Source organism: Vicugna pacos, chromosome 3 (genome assembly GCF_048564905.1).
Source record: "Vicugna pacos chromosome 3, VicPac4, whole genome shotgun sequence".
Taxonomy (NCBI): Eukaryota; Metazoa; Chordata; class Mammalia; order Artiodactyla; family Camelidae; genus Vicugna; species Vicugna pacos.
In genome coordinates this window covers 109571997-109584566 of record NC_132989.1, presented here as the reverse complement: position 1 = coordinate 109584566, position 12570 = coordinate 109571997, and the positions used below count along the sequence as shown (strand labels likewise).

The 12570-nt window shown below is 43.0% G+C and overlaps 1 protein-coding gene across 3 annotated transcripts in view; it reads left to right on the top strand.

Moving 5' to 3' along the window:
- The window catches only part of FBXL7 (F-box and leucine rich repeat protein 7), a 414211-nt gene that overhangs the window by 118046 nt on the left and 283595 nt on the right, over positions 1-12570 (top strand). For all 3 annotated transcript variants that reach the window (XM_072958834.1, XM_072958835.1, XM_006215584.4), the window contains exon 2: positions 12033-12122. Coding sequence is in view for 1 of the 3 variants with exons in the window: in XM_006215584.4 (XP_006215646.1) it covers positions 12033-12122 (90 nt within the window). In the remaining 2 variants the exon portion in view is untranslated. The remainder of the gene's footprint in view (positions 1-12032; positions 12123-12570) is intronic.

The following is a 12570-nucleotide window of genomic DNA, read 5'->3' as shown; positions in this document are numbered from 1 at the left end:
AGTATTGCTAGCGGGTTGATAACTTTTTGAGTCAAGGAGGAGTAAAGAATCTATGAGTGGAAAGGGATCTTGAAGATGACCTCCTCCAAGGTCTTTCTCCCCAGTCAGGTGCCAGCATTGATTGTTGCTGAAAAGTCTTGAGTAGCTTCCTCAGGGCTTCTCAGCTGGTCAGGAAGAAAATGTGGATCCAAGCTATGAATTCTGGTTTCTTAAGTGCTTTCTTAACAGTATTTAGTGCCTGTGTCTTCTCTGTGATAAGAAGCTTGTTTGTTGTAATCTTTGCCAAGCAGGGCTGGTTTGGATCTTTTGTAGTTCCCTTATGCAGAATTTTGACAATAGCATTTTGCCCGCGACTCCTTCTTAAATGGGCCATGTGGGATGGGAAACATAGTAAGATTCTAAGATTGTCTTGTGTTAATAAGATTTAAGATCTGAAAGACATGGCCTTTTTTTTCCCTTTCACTGTTGGTCGACTTACTGCTTGTATATACAAAAAGGAGCGTCAATACTTTTTAAGAATTTAGTATTCAGACTTTCCACTTATTTGGATAGGTTGTCACTGATAAACATACTTTGTATAAAATCCTTGAGGTCAGTGATTGGCTGTAGGATACAAAGATCTGTAACTGTCAGACATAGACTAGGTTTGAAGCCACAAAATGTTGCTGCCTGTCCCTTCATGACACTCAGTGTTGAAAGGTGAAGTTGGTGAATTCTACACTCTTTCCCTGCCCTCAGGATCCTGCGGTAAAGTAACCTCTATCACCAAGATGGCTTGTTCACGGAACTGTGTCGAACATGGTGTCTGGCACATGGGGTGTTGGATGAATGAGTGAGTGAATCGGAAGAGGCAGTTGTGACTTTATTGACATCAAAAGCTCTTGATGCCAGCAGTGAGCAAGTGGCTTTGAACTTGCCCTCGGATCCTGCTGGAACCGCCTTGAACTTCAGAAAGAACTCTTGTCCTTCCCTGTCTGTCTGGATTAAGCAAGGTGTGGTCTTGGGCCACCGCAGCCCTTTGGAACTTTGGAGGAAAATCACTGCTGCAAATTGAAGTGATATTGTTATGAGCATAAAACTGTCTTTTGAATGACTTAAAGTACAATGAGAATTTTCGTGCTGATGCACTGATCCTGTAGCCCATCCATGGTCTGAACCTCCCGTTACTCTGCTCAGAACCCAGCTGTGAAGCACCATCTGTCCGCAGCAGAGCAGCCTCTGTCCTGGTGTCAGCTGACATCTGGGTTAAGTCTTACAGAATTGCCGGAAGGCCCTTAAGTGGGTGTGAGCCTCCGGGAGCAGGCTCCGCCTTGGTGCGTCTAGTGAAATGTTACCTGGCCTTTTCAGCGTAATACCACCCATGATGGTGTGCCGACGGCTTGCTTTTTCACGTGCTGGAAGACTCTTTTAGGACTTTTGCATCCATGATGCATTAAATCTTCCGGCTGATCTTTCTTTTCCCTCCTAATAATGCTGCCATGCGAGGAGACTTGAGTAGATGCTCCTGTGATAGACTCAGGGTAGGATTTTCTGCTTTCTGTTTGATTCTGCAGAAGACGGTGTTGGAGAATCCACTGGGTTGAACAGTGTCCTCCCCCATCCTTTCCAATTCATGCCCTTCCTGAAATGTCAGAACGTGACCTTGTTTGGAAATAGGGTTGCTGCAGATGTAATTAAGATGAGGGCACCCTGGACTAGAGTGGGCCCTTAATTCAAAAAGGCTGGCATCCTTGTAGGAAGGGGTACAGAGGCATACAGAGGGAAGCCGGCCATGTGATGGCCAGCAGAGACTGGAGGGATGCTCCCACAAACCAAGGAATGCCAAGGCTTGCTGGCAACTGCCCGAAGCCAGGAGAGAGTTATGGAACAGGTTCTCCCTGGAGCCCTTAGAGGCAGCAGGGCCCTGCTCGCACCTTGATTTCAGACTTGTAGCTACCAAGCCTGTGAGACAATTATTTTAAGCCATCTAGTTAGTGGTCATCTGTTACAGCAGCCCCAGGAAACGAATGCAGAGAACTGTGTAGTAGGGCACCACCGGGAAGCTGTATGAATTTTGTAAGTTCTGCTTTGCAAGCTCAACACATAACCAGTATGTAAAGACTCTCTTTTGGGGTAACCCAGATTTAAGTGGTGCCGTAAGGATGGGGTAGTGCTTTTTAGGAAACATTATGGGAACAGGGCTATTCTATTAGGAATAAACTACCAGTTTATAACCCACTCAACACACATGTACTGAGTGCCCATAATATGCCCAGCACAGTGCTTGCTTTGGAGGGGAGAGCAATGGATGGAATAGGTGTGGAATCTCCCCTCATAGGGTGAGGGTCCAGTTGAGAACAGAGACATGATTGTTTGCAATCAACCTACATATTTTTAGTGTCATTATTAAAAAAAAGCAGTCACACTGAAGAGCAATGAGGTTTTGTGAATCAGTATTTGGGAACATCACTTAATGGTCCTATTTAAAAACTTAAAAACATACTGCATTTATGTTCAGTTCTATTTGTGTGTGATACAGATTGTGTCTTGTTTTTCCTAGTGCTAACTACAATCCTTCACATGCAGTAGGTTTAGCAAGTAGTTGTTGAATTAAATTGAATTATTGATGAAGAATAAAAATAGGGAGGAGAGTTAATAGCTAACGTCTGTTATGTATCTATTATATGTATTTGCCCAGTGAACAACTTACATAATAAGCAACTGACTTATTTACCTCATTTTATTCTTGCTGTAAAATGTATATTTACTGACACGTTTTACAGATGGAGAAACTGAGATTCTCAGAAAGTATGGAAATTCCTTCATCTCAGCCAGCCAAGATGTGGGTCCAAGCAGTCTGCCTTTGGCTCCACGCCCTCCAGGGCAGCATCTCCTGCTTTAGTCCCACTTGCAGACCTCCTGCCACCTTAGGTGGATTTGTTTAAGAGGGCTGTGTTGAGATCATGTGCCTTCCTTCTTTTTCTTTTTAGTCATCACAGCCTCCAAGAGTCATGTAGATAAGATGGGCTTTAATTGAGATTTTTGTTTAATGCCGTCTTTGTTCATCAAGGTAAAGAGAGTGACACTCTGATGTGGAATGACCGCTGATCAACTTAAATCATTTCTATTCAATTCTTTCTTTAGCCTTTGGTTTGTAAGCTGAAACCATGTAAGTGGTTGGCTCCCTTGCAGGGTCCTGTGTGCGCAGTTAAGCTGCGCTGGTGTTTCACGGTTTTGCTTGTGTGGTGTTGGAGCGGGAACACCCCCTCCTGCGCCGTCTTCCTTGAGGCTGAAGCTCTTGCCCTTCTTAGAGAGAACATGGACCATCTTCATGGAGGGGAGAAAGGGAATGTCCAGGGAAGCATCCTCTGGGTGTCCAGCTCCAGTCACAGCCCTGTAGGCTTCCGAAGAGCCGAGCTTGGCAGCAGGTGTGTGTTTGGATTCCCAGAGCCCTGTGCTGCCCCTTCAGCATCTGGGATGGGGGTGTTGGCAGCCCACCCCGAAGCTGCAGTGGGATTGTGAGGAAATGTCTCTGGAGGAGCTGCTGACTCTCAGTGGCATTGCCTCTGGTTCTCTCTGGAAGAACTCTGTCCTGTACTCACCTGCTCCAACCGTGGCGCTAGGGATCTGATCTTGACTGGAAATGACAAGCACTCGAAGTTTCAAGGTTAAAAATCACAAGCAGCCAAAGCCAGCATCCTGTCACAGCAGTGTTATCTACAGTAGACACAAGATGGAAACACCCCAAGTGCCCATCGGTATGCCCCCAAATATGGTACCTACACACGATGGAATATTATTCAGCAATAAAACAGAATGAAGTACTAATACAGGCTACAACCTGGATGAAACTTAAAAACATTGTAAGTGAAAAAAGCCAGACATGAAAGGATGAATTTTACATGATTCTACGTATATGAAATATCTAGAATAAGCTAATTCATCCAGACGGAAAGCAGATTAGAGGTTATCAGGGGCTGGGGTGGGGGGATGGGGAGATATTGCATAATGGTACAGAATTTCTGTGTCAGGTAATGAAACAGTTTTGGAAACTGCAGTGATGGTTGTACAACATTGTGAATGGCATGGATGCCACTCAATTGTACATGTGAAAAATAGTTAAAATGGCAAATTTTATGTTATATGTCTAAATTTAAAGTAATGGAAAAAAGGCCAGACACCCGAACCAGATCTGGCCTCTCTTAGCCATGAAGCAAATACTAAAAAGTGTCCTTGACTTTTCTCAGGCTGGGCATAAACCTGTGAGAACCGCGGCCTCTCAGGAGAAGGGCCCAGCACGCCACCTCAGCGTGAAGTCGGTGCTCCGTTAACATAGCTGGTTCCCTGTCTCTGTCCTGGACCACCCCCGCTTCCCAGCTGTGCATTCTGCTTAGTGGCCTGGTGTCCATTTATTAGGTGCTTTGGGAAACTGAGGTAGAGGAAGTTCCAGTTAGGATATTCAATAGCTTGAAAGGAAAAACAAAACATGAGTCTGAGAGTTCTCTCTTCCCTTTGCTTTCTTCCTCTTGACCCCTTAGGCTGTACTTCCAGTCTTCGCCAGGAGCGCACAAAAAGTCGAAGCAAAGCTGCTGACACAATCTACTGTTTTTCACTCACAGTCAAGGACAGCAGGGGCTTGGATTTGATTCCTCCTCATTTCACTCTGCTTTTCTCTCTACTTCAGCATCTTCCATGCTGGGGAACTCCTCTATTGAATCGCTCCCTGTTGGCCTGAAAGAGCTAATAAGCTTTCACAATATGTGTTCAGTTTCTTTCCAGAAACTAATGTGCACCTGGGCCAGGGATTAAGCCAGATCATTCTTTGAGATAACTATTATTATTATTCTGTATATGCAGACATTTGAACTGTGGATCAAAGAAGATAAACTATCTCAAGACAACAATCAGGAAAATAACAGTGAATTCAACACACAAACATGACCTGCTGCTCCCTTGATCTAATTCTGAGATATTGAAGAAGAAATTCTCTTTCCTTTGGTGTGGACATTTAATATTAAATCAAGCTCTCATGGTGCACCAACAGTCACTCGGAAACAAGGTACCCCAGAGAAACAGGAAGCAAGGGGCCGAGGCCCCACATGGGTTCACGTGCTTCCTTGTGGATTTCATATCAGAAGTCTGCGGCTGAAATCCGCAGGAATGAATTCAAATGCACATAATCTGGAATTGATAAAGGCAGTCAGTTTTGCAACTGATTTCTTGGAATCTCAAGAATGTTAGAAATCATAGGACCCCGTTGATTCATCTTTTGATCACTTATTGATTGATCTTTCCTATTTCTCCCTTTACCTTCCTCCATATTATCAATAAATAGCAATGGAATATCTGCTTTGTTTTAAATATCTGCTTTTGCAACATCAGCCTGGGCCCTGGGAGCAAGAAGAGAGAAGCAACTTAGTTTTGTAGTTTTATATATGGCATTTTAAAATTAAAATAGACTTAAAATCCCCCTCTAATAGGATCCCCATTTAATGAATATTCTTCTTTTCTTCAGACATTGGGAAAACCTGGCACCCTCTAACAGAGAGCCTGAAGGAATGTGTGATTGGAATCAAACTTTTTTGCTGATGTTCCTGGGTTAACAGCATTCCCCAATAACAAACGATCGACCCGCTAACTTGTCCATACTGTGGTTCAGGATTAGACGTGTGTGTGTTCACCTGTTACTGACAACACTTACCCACCTCAGTGTGTTATTAGTCTTCGCTTGCTTTGGTGTTTGTATATTTGATACCTAATTGTTAATTTAGTTGCCCTCATTTGGACCTTTAGCCCACTTGGAAAGAAATTCAGTAAAGAATAAAATTTTATTTTACCAGATCCAACAGGCACACTTTGAATATGCTAACAACCCCTAATGGGGGTTTTGGCCATTGATCAAATAAACAAACTTTCATGTAGCAGTTGGATAGAGAGCAGCATTGCCAACCGTGTTTATGCTTGAGGGGTTTTGCTGGATGTATAAGGCGTGTGTAATTTCACTTATATGCATATATAATATTTACTTACTATATATATAGTATATATAATATTTATACTATATATATGCATATATAATATTTACTTACTATTATATATGCAGGTAATAGCAAAATATGATTAATGTTTTAAGTTTTCATTTCTTGTTTCCTGATACAAATTGAACTGTGATAAACGGGTCAGTATTAAACAGTCACGCGTGGTAGGCTCTCACCGGCACTGGACGTGATTGACTGGTTTACAAGCCATCACTCATCGCAACCTCTCCCAAACCCTGTAAGATGGGTACAGCTCACCTATTTTTAGTAGAGGAAGTAGGTAGTTGGTTCTTTGTTTGTTTTTATCCCTGTTTTATGGATGAAGACAATAAAGCTCAGAGAGTTAGAGGGATCTTCTCGCGGGCATGGTGCACGGAAGGGGTGGATATGGAATTTAAACTCACGTGGGTCTGACACCATGACACACTGTCTGTGTCCACCTGGCCAGGCTGTAATACCCAGCTGTGTCATCAAACACTAATCAAGGTGTTGCCATGAGGGCATTTTGTAGATGTGGTTAACATCTGCAGTCATAACTTTTAGAGAATTTACCTTCAATAATGACTGTTGATTGGATAGTGGGCCTTCAGTCCAATCACTTGAAGGGCTTCAAAGTGCAATGTGAGATTTACTGGAAAAGAAGGAATTCTGCCTCAAGACTGCAGCGTTAACTCCCACCTGAGTTTGCATCCAGCTGCTGGCCTGCCTACGTGACAGATTTCCGACCTGTCAGCTCCAACTATTATGTGAACCAATTCCTTTAAATATCTCTTTCTAATTCTGTGTTTCTATATATTATTTCTACACATACATCCTACATATATGTATATATAATATATATATATTTATAAAAATAAATTTATAATTTCCCCTGGTCCTTCCGTGTATCTTGATAGGAGATATTTATGTATCTCTTATCAGTTCTATTTCTCTGGAGAACCCTGACTGATACAGACAGCAAAGCATGGGCACCATGACACCCATTTGCAAAAGGTGAAAGAGGTTTCCATCTCTGTGTTACAGGAGACGAAACAAGATTTAGAGTTTGAGAGACTTGCTCATGGATACACGTGCAACTTGGAAATGGTAGAGCTGGGTTTTGATCACACAAAACCACAAATTGCTCCAATTGCACAAGAAGTGGTCAGCCATGCTGGTTGTAGGACAGAGTGGCCAACATTTATTAAGCACATGTCTGTGTGAGAGTCACTGGGCTGAGCTCTTTGCCTGGTCTTACTGGGTTCTTGGGGCAGCTTTATGTGGAGGTGAAGGCGTTGGTCACCAGGAGAAGCTACTGCATGCTTTTCAGACTTGGCAGAGCTGATCACTTGGAGGGCTTGTTGAAACACGGGTGGCTGAGCTCTACCCCTAGTTTCCCATTTAAGGGCAAGGGAATTAAGCTCCCCCTTTTGCAGCGGAGTTGACACAGAATTTGTAGATAGATTTTAAAACCATCACACCTCAGTCCTTGCTGGTGTTGATGTCCTCTCAGATCTGGCTGTGCCTCCCCTTCAGCCCTGAGGTGGTGATTGGCCCTTGTTCTGGCTGCGGAGGCATCACACCGAGTGTTCTGACTCCCCCAGGCAAGTCCCTAACAGACTGTCCTCTGCTTGGGGTCCTTTCGATGCCACAAGGGAACCCAGGTGACTCCAGGAAGTTGCACCTCAGGACTTCTCTGAGCCAGACCAGACTACCCTGCAGCCTGACTTGGCCATGCGTCTAGTTGATGCTGGGACATCTAAGGGTGACTGTTCTCCAGTATGCTAATTATGGGGCTTGGGGGACAACACCCTTCTGTCCCCAGAGCTACTGTTCCATGTCTAACCCATCTTCCCTTCTCTCAGAGGAAGCCCAGAGAGGAAAAACAAGGATGCGATCTGGGTACGTCTTACCCATGCCTCCCTCTCCCCTGGTCCTTTCCAGGTTTTTGCAGGTTTTCCCTAGGCTGGGCTTCCTGCCCCATCTTCTGACTTTATATAGAATTCCAGGGTCCAACTGAAAGATCTGGCCTTTGATTTGCTAAAGGAGGTGAGAAATGGATGCAGTTCCTTCCTAAAACAGTAGCTTGGCTTACAAGAACACTTATACTGCAGATTTGTTTCTGACTATTAGAAGCTGAATGTCACCTTGTTCTTTACCTCTGAGTTTCTCCTATAGCATGTTTTCTGTAAGCTCTGCTCTCCCCTCCTGGACCCAACACACACACCCTTTTTCTCTCCACTTGAACTCACTAAAGAGATGGTTATGCTTCCAGAAGCAAGGCAGAAGAGAAGAGCATGTTAATAGTATCCAAAATATGAGCCCTGTTATGCTAAGATTTATAAAATACTTTCTAAATGCACTATCCTAACTGATATATCTGCATTATTTTATTTAATCTGACTCCACCTCGTTTAGAGTTGGAAAAAAACTAAAGTATCAAGGGGTTTAATAATTTACTCACTACTAGTAAGTGGCAAATCCAGATATAAACCCTGGCTTCCTGACTCTAGATCCTACACTCTGCCCACTTAAGTGTATGTGAAAGCTGGTTACACGCTGTGAAACCAGATTTAATTCAAGATTAGATGAACTTGATTCTCGCTATTTTTGGATTGCATATTTGCAAATTGGCCTACCAGCTGAAATTTATTTGTAATTCCAGATCAGGACTCATGATGCTTCATGGCCATCCTTGGACGTACACAGGGAGGTGAATTTGAGTCTGCAGGTGTACAGGATCTGGGGTTGACAAGATGCCTTCTTGTTTCAGCTCTCGTGCTATAAATAAGTGTTCTTCTTATAGTCTGTTTGGTGCCACTTGTTTTGCATTTTTATGCTTTTTCTTGGTGATTTCACTATTTGAAATGGCCCCCAATGGTAGTGCTGAAGAGCTGTCTAATATTCCTACGTACAAGAAGGCTGTGACAGGCTGTGCATGTAGGCTTGAGTTACTGTGCTGTTGGCCTTGAGTTCAGTGCTAATAAACGAACAGTATATATTTAAAGTGTCTAAAAACACACATAGAACAAGGTTATGTGTTGATGGGTTGATGAAAATGTGATCAGAGGCTCACAGACACCTAATCCTGTGTTTCCTCTCGGAGCACTGATCCCATGCTGTTAATTCAGTGTTTGCAGTGACTTCATAGACCATCATCAGAATGGATTGTATCTATCTCTGTATTATCTTACTTTCTTTAATTATTTAATTCCTTAAATACTCAGGCATTTAAAACATTTTTTTTTTATCAAAAGATGCACATTCTTAACGGAGGTGATTGCACCCCCAAGGGAACAAAAGTTGGTTCTTGGTTGAGGGGTGGTGAAAAATCTTACTTATTTTGTATGTAAAAAGCAGATATATATATATGTGTGTGTGTGTGTGTGTGTGTGCGCGTGTGTGTATAGATGTACACACAGCACATATCAGATCTACAGTATATTTGTGGTATTATAATTTCATTTGAAGGTTGATAAGGAAAAACGTCTAAAAAGCTTCCGTGGCGGGAGGGCAATCATGAAACAGTCGCAGGGCATAGTGAGTAATATGAGGAAGCATCTGAAGTGTCTACGAGACTACACAACACAGCATACACCCTCAGTGCTTGCTGTTATTGGAAATATCATTAATGATATCATTTGTTTACCCAATCTTTCCTTTTTTGATAGGCTAACGTTTCTTAAATTGGAGATTGGGGTCATCTGAGGAGTCTGCACACCCATTTTCAGATCTATCTGAAATTTCCTCTCAAATGTGTTGTTTTCTTTTGTGCTTTCATTGATACAATAATCTTGAAAATAATAATTGTAGACTGGTTTCCCTCTGTAACAGACTCCTCCCACCAGAGTTCATTGTTCAAGTGTGCCCCTGTCTTTTAAGGAAGGAGCTGGGCTTCAGTGGTTATAAGCTAATAAGGAATAAAAGAAGAGCAGGCTTAAAACACGTGAGTGATACAGTCAGATCAAGTGAGGACCGACTGACATGTGTCCCGCTGTGGCAGGAAGGACTCCCTGAGTTAGGTGGAGGGAAGTGGTGGGCATGGGCGAGTCCTCCCAGGGCCTGGGGTAGCTGGGCGTGCTGAAACCAAGAGCACGTTGGCTTCAGCAGCCAGTATGCAGTCTGCGTTTTGAAAGGCAATGTAATTTCAGCAAAATAACATCATCTGCCATGTTAAATGAATGTTGTTAATTTGAATTTCATGGGTTGTATTGTTTTGGTGTCCAGTTCGTTATTTTGTTTTGGTCTTATTGTTGAATCAAATCTAAGGCAGATGGAGTTCATTTATAGCTTTCCATCACGGTGCGTCACTAAGTAACAATTAATACAAATAATTTCTGTGTGTTAGCGGTGCACAGCAATGCTTTTCTTGCCATATTACAGGGAGGGTTCGCATTACTCAGGTTTGAGGAGAATGATTCTGGACTCGTAGAATCATAGACTGTTTGAGTTGCTGGGAATCACTTAGTCCAAACATGTCCACTATTGGATTTGGGCCCTGAGCTTCCTGGGGGAGAAGTGAGGGTCCAAGGTCTAAGAGCAAGAGCAGCAGACTAAGGTCAGAGACCAGGTTGACATACTTCTAACTGGGCATCTGGTCCAACTTGTCAACCCCCCACCAAAGGTGAACCATGGCAGATAAATGGTGCTGCCTGACGCACATAAATGACGATACAGTGTTGGAGGGTTTCTCACCATCTCTGCTAACCCTAAGGGAGGAGGATGTGGAATGGGCAGAGAGGATGGGAATGGCAGCCTTGTTTCAGAGTCACAGTGAGCCATGCGCAGTGGTGAGAAGAAACTGCAGCCATGTACTTGCCTGCCCGGGTGATAACCCCCGTGAACTTGGATGGTTCCATTAGCAGCATTAGCAAACAAAAATCCTGAAGCTTCTTCAAATGAAGCTCATTTTCTACTTTGTCCTTTTATAGACTGTTTGCTCACCCCACCTAACTGGGGTGTGTGCCATTGTGCAGGGGAGACTATTGTAAAGCAGTGTTTCTCAGCTGCGTGTAAGAGTTTATTCAGATCATAACTTGTGGAGCGAAAAGAGTTCATTTGGGATATAATTGGCTGGTCCTTGTTTTAGTTTTCTAGGTCCGCATAACACATTACTGTGAATTTAGCTGCAGCTTAACATGACATACATCTGTTATCCCACTGTTTCCTTGGGTCAGAATTCTGGGCTTGGATCAGCTGGGTCTTTTGTTCAGGATCTTGCAAAGCTGCAGTCAAGGTGTTGGCCAGGGCTGCTTTCTCTTCTGAGGTTGGGGTCCTCTACCGTGCTTACGTGGGGCTGGTAGAATTCATTTCTTTGCAGCTGTAGAACTCATAGTGACTTGCTTCTTCAAGACTAGCAGGAAGGGTCTCTCTCTTTAGACTCTTTAAGAGGGTTTACTTATGTGTTTAGGTCAGGCTCACCCAGGATAATCACCCATTTGATTAAAGTCAAACTGCTATAGGAAATTTAATTACAGCTGCACAGTCCTCCCCTTGTGGGGAGAGGCATCCCTGTTTGAGAAGTACTGCATTGGAAAAGCAAAGTGGGTTTAATGAAGAACCCATTAAAGCAGGGAATTTGCTTTTTAAGGTGATGCAGCTATCTGGAGCCAGCAGACTCTTGTTCTTTGGATAATGCCTCAGTCTTAGATTTGCTTTTGTCCTTTACTAGGAAATGTACAGTTTACAGTTGCAAATAAAACATTAATACTGTAGATGTGTTTCCCACATGTACTTTCTTACTCACATGTATGCCAAGATGAGATTGCATTATCATAGTTGACTATGTTTTATAATCTTGTCTGAGTTTATAGTCAAGGCATATTCCAATAGGGCTTTCATTCTCCTATAATGTGGGTTAGGTATCTCCCATAAGATATTTAATACATAAGGCAAGAAATCTAATAAACTCCATTCTTGGTATTATGACTCCTTTCTTGGAAACAAGTGATACGGCTTGGTATGGGCTGGAGCAGAAGGCACGGTCCAGTTCTGAAATTACGAAACACAAAAGCTGCTCTTTCTTCTTTTTTCTAGGCAAAGGCAGCTCAAGCATCTCATCCGACGTGAGTTCAAGTACTGATCACACGCCAACCCAAGCCCAGAAGAATGTGGCCACCAGCGAAGGTAGGCATCTGGTCTCCCTTGTCTCTTGCCCTCTGCACAGTGCTGGCTATGTTTGGAAGACATATGGAATGTGTGAGTCTCAGTCCTGCTCTGCCTAGTGGGAGCATATGAGGTTCCTTAAAATGAAAAGGCAGAGGTTTTCCCAGGTGTCCTTTTTGTTGCATTGCTGTCACTTGTTTGAGTATGGAAACGGTTGTTTCTGTGGTAGTTATTTAGTGGAAAGTTGACTGAATTATGGAATCAGGTCCTTTTATTTTGATGTTAAACACAATTAAATGCCTTAAGTGACTTCTCTGAAGAAGAATTCTTTCTAAATAAATTGTTGAATGGAGGTCAAGGTGAAACATTATTGCCATTTATAACGTGAGGTGTCAGCTGATTTTCTCATGACACTGTGTAGAGCCTACTTTCCTGAAGTGTACAGGATGTTGTGGAAACACACTTTCAG